Source organism: Trichosurus vulpecula, chromosome 4 (genome assembly GCF_011100635.1).
Source record: "Trichosurus vulpecula isolate mTriVul1 chromosome 4, mTriVul1.pri, whole genome shotgun sequence".
NCBI lineage: Eukaryota > Metazoa > Chordata > Mammalia > Diprotodontia > Phalangeridae > Trichosurus > Trichosurus vulpecula.
The window spans coordinates 1158477-1164476 of record NC_050576.1 but is presented as its reverse complement, the minus strand read 5'-3'; the positions used below and the strand labels follow the sequence as shown (position 1 = coordinate 1164476).

Sequence of the window (6000 nt, the reverse complement as noted above, 5' to 3'; positions counted from 1 at the left end):
AGTAGTGGTATTTCTGGGTCAAAGGGTTTTAGAGCCCTTTAGGCATAGTTCTAAGCTCCTCTCCAGAAGGATTTGAGCAGTTCACAACTCCACCAATGATGGATTAACGTCTCAGTTTTCCCACATCTTCACCAACATTCATCATTTGCCTTTTTTGTCACATTAGCCGATCTGATGGGTGTAAGGTGGTATCTGAGAGTTCTTTTAATTTGCGTTTCTCTAATCAGTAGTAATTTAGAGCATCTTTTCATATGACTATAGACAGCTTTGATTTCTTTGTTTGAAAACCATCAGTTCATATCCTTTGACTCTCAATCGGGGAATGACTTGTATTCTTAGAAATTTGACTCAGTTCTCTACATATTTGAGAAAAGAGGCCTTTATCAGACATACTTGTTGCAAAATATTTTTCCCAGTTTTCTGCTTTCCTTCTAATTGCACTGGTTTTGCTCATGCAAAAACTTTTTAATTTGATATAATCAAAACGATCTATTTTGCATTTTGTCATTCTCTCTCTCATTTGGTCCTAAGTTCTTGGATGGGAGAGAGAGTGCAGGATGAAAGAGGAGCACCCAGTCTGGTTTGGGGGGGAAGGCCAATGAGCATCACCACCTTCTGCAGTGTCAGAGATCCCAGAGGGGAGGGCTTGAGGGCAGGCACCCACGGTGTGGATTCAGCCCTAACAGGGCCCTCTCCTTCCTCCTCTCTGCCTCCAGACTTCCCAGACTCCCTTCTTCACCACCTGCAAGAAGCCTTCCCCAATCTCCCACGATGCCAGCACCTTCCCTCTACTCCTCACCTTGTGTGTACCTTCTGTGTACAGAGTTGTTGGCATCCCGTCTCCTCCACTTGACGGGGGGCCTGGCACATAACAGATGCTTAATAAATGCTTGTTGGTTCACTGATTGGGGATGATCACAAAGAACCAGCACAGCTCCAAGAACGGATTACACATATTTATTAAATGCTGCTTAACCAATAAGATCTGGATGGAGGGTCTTGTTTGTGGGATGGCTGGGAGGCTGGGCTCACTGGACTGGAAAGGGAGGAGGTGGTGGGTTAGCGGGGGCTTTGAATGCCAAGCACAGGACTTTGTACTTCATCCCGGAGGCCCTAGAAACCCCCTGGAGCTGACTGAGAGAGGGAGGTGTCTCCCCTTTTCTGTAAGCCTTATTCGGGACATATCATGCGCTTCAATTCAATACACATTTCCAACATACCTGGCACTGTGCCAGGGCAGGACTCAAGATGGGGCACAGCCCTGGCCCTGGGGAGGATGATAGTCATCTCACATTCTTGGATCACTGTGAGGACAGCAGACAATCTAGCAGGAATGGAGAGTCACATACTGATGGAGAGGACCAGGTGAGCATCATTCTGGGAGGAGGGGTTACCTTTCACCTCCCCATGGGGCAGGGGCCGTGCTAGGACAGGCAGACTCCCGAACTGGGTTTTCGAAGGAAGGGAAGGATTTCGTGGAGAGAGGGACAAGGAAGGCAAGGAGGACAGTGGGATGAGGAGGGCAGGGGGTCTGGGCTGGCAGGTGCCAGGCAGGGGTACAGAGCGGCTGCACCAGACTCATGGAGGGGCCATGAAGAGCAGGATCGATCAGTAGGCCAAGTTCTTAACCTCTTCTGTGTCCTGTACTCCAGGGGTGTCTGGGGAAGCCTACAGACTCCTCAGAAAAGTGTTTTTAAATCTATAAAGTCCATAGGCTTCCAAAAGAAATCAATGCTAGTGAAACAAAGATGTGCTTCTTCCTGTCCAAGCAAAGGGACGGGGCCTGGGGGCTGCAGATTAGGAGCCCATCCTGGGCTCACACAGTGTTTGGGAGGAAAGGGTGTGCGATGGTTGGGGGTACTGAGCTAGGCCATCAGGGCTGCAGGCAAGGATGGGGAGCCACGGGGCAGAAGAGAGAAGGAGAGTTAGAAATCTCCTGTGATGAGCCAGGTGAGAGTCACAAGGGCCTGAGCCGGAGGGGGGAGCCATGAGAAGGGAAAGCTGACACTTGGCGACCAGTGGACATCATGGGCAAGGACCGAAGACCCGAGGGTAGGTCTGGGGAAGGGGAGGGATGAAGAGGTGAGCACTGAAAGCCCCTCCCAAAGACCTCATCAGCATGAGGGATCTTCTGAGATGCTGTGTGGTCCTGGGCATGCTCACACACAGCTCCAGAGATGCCCATTCAGAAATCTCTTCAAACTGTCTCTTCCCAAAGCCAAGGGTGCAGGGGGCATTAGCACAGCTCCAGCACTACTGCTTGTGGCAGGAAATACCTGGGGTGGTTTTCTCAACAGGAGGTAACTTTCAAGGGCAAAAATGGGACACTACTGGCATTATGACCCAGAAAGGATGGACATTAACATCTGAAACCTTCACCTCCTCAAGGCCCAATTCAGGTGCCATCTATGGGAAACCACAAGAGCCTTCCTACAGAAATGCTCCTGTCTGCACACTGCAGCAGAGGGGCACAGTGGCCTCAGAGATGTGCTGCTGGGGGACCTTGGGCCAGCCAAGACTATAAAAGGAAAGGGGCCAGCCTGCCTTGGTAAAGGGCGTTTCCTTCACTGGGAGAAGTCAAAACCAAGAAAATCCCAGGCCCCGGGCCTAACCCACTGATAGTCATGGAGAAGGGTGGGAAGCCTTTTTCTTTCTGCCGAGCAGGAGGCAGTGTGGCCTGACGGATACAAACCCTGAGTCCAGAAGTCAGAAGACGTGCCTGGAGGTCCTGTCTCTTGGGCTCCCCACCTGCTTGACCCCCTACAAATCGGCCCCTGCTCCGACATCAATCTGAGGTCCCGTCCATCCCTCCACGTCTGCTCTAACAAGCAGTCAATGCCCCGTGTGCCAAGAGCCCACACAGTAACAGCGTAATAAAAAAATCAAGCTCACGTCGACCCAGGAACACTGTTAGAAGTAGATGACAGGGAAGGGGTGTTTTTCACATTTATTAATAGATCCAAAGTATTCACACTGAAAAGTTAACATTTTAAACTATCAACCAAGACATGATTTGCTTACACCACATTTAACATAGAAAATGAAAAATCCTTTAACAGCAGAACATGTTTCAAGTATGAAATTGTATGACAATGAAAAAGCCTCCTCAAAGTTCAGGGTCCCTGACCCTCCTCACCCTGTCTGGCACTCCCGGAGCGATGTGACCCCCTCTAAAACACATACTTCATGTGCTTGATGCCGTACGTCTTGAAGAACACCATGAGGATGAGGGCCCAGAGGCCCAGGATGAAGCCTCCCGGTGGGTGCCACTCCTTCGGCTTGGGTTTCTGCAAAGCAGGACGACAGTGTTACATTTCACAAGGGGGATGTTGGCAACCATTAAACTGACAGCAAAGTAAAGCCCAACAGGACGAGACAGGACGACAGTTTGGCTGACTTTTCAGGCATCTGGGGCAGCTAGGTGGCCAAGTGCGTAGAGCACCAGCCCTGGAGTCAGGAGGACCTGAGTTCAAATCCAGTCTCAGACACTTGACACACTTACTAGCTGTGTGACCTTGGGCAAGTCACTTAACCCCAACTGCCCTGCCTTCCTCCCTCAAAAAAAAAAAAAGGACTGGGATTTAATTAAGCTGGAAGATCCCAAAGAGGCCAAGCCCCAACTCCCCTGGGCACCCACCGACCCACCCTCATCTTGCCTTTGGGGGATGGGGGGGGGGCTTGCTTTGTGCCTGGAGCCAGCTGAGCTTCAGCTGCTTCTGTCAGAGCAGCGGCTGAGTGGAAGCCGACACTGAGCCGGTTTTCTGCTATGCATGACAGGGACACACGCGGGCCCCAAGAAGTTTGTGGGCATGTTCCGGATGACCCTCCAGCTCTCGTCACTACAGGGTCTTCTAACTCCTGCTGGGAAGCCCCTTCCTCCTCCCACCACCCCACAAATGGAGAACAAGGCCACGAGATGCACCAAAAGCACTAATTTGGAACCCACAATTTAAAATATTTGTCAGTGAAAAAGTTGTGTTTTTAAGAGTGACAAAGTACACAACAAATTGTTTAGTAAAAATGAAATTCCTACTCTCTACTTACGCTCTTGACTTGAAAACAAAACCAAGATTTGTTTTAATGGAAAGATGGGCACTCATCAGTGCGCCTCTGATTTTCAATGACCCGATTTTCTATGATTCAAATTCTCTTGGGCAGAAATATCAGGGGCAACATGGTGTACTTTAATTCTAAATCTGGTCCAAAGGTGAATTAGAGAAAGGCCTGGACCAGGCTCCAAAGCCTTCTCGGTAGTTTATTCGACTCCATGTAAAAGGGATCAGGCAGCAATCAGGAGCCCTGTGTCCTGGCTAGGACCGTGGCTCCGTAGAGCTGGGAGGTACCTGGTTGTTCACGTGTCCCTCCCCTCAGAGTATGAGCTCCTTGACTGCAGGGACTGGTTTTGCCTCGTATTACCCCCAGCACTTAGCTCAGAACCTGGCACACAGGAGGCGCTTTAGTGTTTGACCATCTGACTGTGGCCTTGACTTTCTCTCTGGATACTCTATGGAACTCAGATTGAGACTATAAGGAAGATATCTGCGAGCCTTCTGCTTGGCCTGGGGCATTTATTTATCTGCAAGCTCAGCTCCGACCCTACCTGCAAAGCGACTGATGAACAAACCACCCACCTTCTAACAGAGGGGACAGACTGAGAATGGAGACTGAGACAAGCAATCAAAGGCAGGGATTTGTTACAAAGGTTTTGTTTCTCTTTTTCCAATGGCGGTAGGTGGGAAGTGAAAAATCTGTTAAAAATTTCACATACCTCTCCAAAGACAGAGTGCATTCTCTAACACATGACACCTAGAACAATAATAAGGATGTAGTAGGCTTTCAATAAACACTTTCTCTCTGACAAATATATGTGAAAATATTAAAGTGATATAAAATTGGGTTACGGGATTGATTTTCCTGTTTTTATCAAATTTTTTATTTAAGTGTATTTTGATTCATTAAAGTCACTGATATAAAAAAAGCTTTAGTATAAAAAATACACTTATTTTTACTAAATGTATGTAGTAGCTTTAGCCCTTGAGTGATATTAATTACAGCACATGTCCATGCAAACGCATCGGTTTGGCTGCTGAACTCGAATGACAAGATGCTGCTGAGAGAACCGAATCCTGATGTTCTTACGATAACACAGGAAAACAAAAGAAACAAGGGGGTTTGCCACTAAACGCGAAGATGAATCCCTGCTACTCTTGGAAGGGGCGATTAAAGGAATTAGTGGAGTGGCTTTTACATACACGGCCAGAGACAAGAATCATTTCATGGGATATCTGGTCATCGTGTGTTGTAATACAAATGATGCAAAAGACCACCACGAAAATGGATGCACTTTATTACTAACGCTGGTTGCTGAGGCTCTAAGAGGAAGTGAAAATTCTCTGGAGGCCTTGGTTCCATTAAATGGACATACACTCTGATACTCGGCCATTTCAATGCAAAGGTGGACAAAGGAGAGGGCCAAGGGAAACTCTGAGGGAAAAGTCCTTCGGGAAGAAGCCTTGCAGCTAACGCAGAGGTCCTGCCCCTTCTACTATCAGCAACACTTATGTCAATAAGAAAATTGTTAGGTGTTGGACATGGTGAGCACCAAATAACACCACGATCCCAAAACAGAAGGTCCTGTAGCAGATGACAGAAGACGTGCTGCTGATGTGGGTGTCACCTCCGAATAACCTGTCTGTGCAGTGATTTGTCAGAACTGAGATCACAATGATTTTTTTTTAAAGAGAAAACAAAGTGACTCACAAATGAAACAATTCAGCCTTGAACTGATGAAATGATAACCAAGAGTGGGGGGAAGTCGCAGAAATGACAACGTGGCCGAGTCTTCTACTTTCCAGGAACATGAAGTATCTGCCACAGCCAGGAGACCACAGGCTCGAACTGGATAAACAGATGGAGGGCACTGTCCCTCCTGTTCCACTGGATGCTGTCCAGGGCTTGGGCCTGCTTGCAGACGGTATTATCCCTTGGTGTTGTCATTTT

The 6000-nt window shown here is 48.2% G+C and overlaps 1 protein-coding gene across 2 annotated transcripts in view; it reads right to left on the bottom strand.

The window, feature by feature from the left end:
* Positions 1-2928: 2928 nt before the first annotated feature.
* The window catches only part of PIGK (phosphatidylinositol glycan anchor biosynthesis class K), an 86014-nt gene continuing 82942 nt past the window's right edge, over positions 2929-6000 (bottom strand). Inside the window, exons 11-12 of one of the 2 annotated variants that reach the window (XM_036757873.1) lie at positions 4769-4806; positions 2929-3287 (exon numbers count right to left, since the gene is read on the bottom strand). In XM_036757873.1, coding sequence (XP_036613768.1) covers positions 3185-3287; positions 4769-4806 — 141 coding nt within the window. In that variant the 3' untranslated portion in view covers positions 2929-3184. The remainder of the gene's footprint in view (positions 3288-4768; positions 4807-6000) is intronic. The other variant, XM_036757876.1, reaches the window with a different exon arrangement.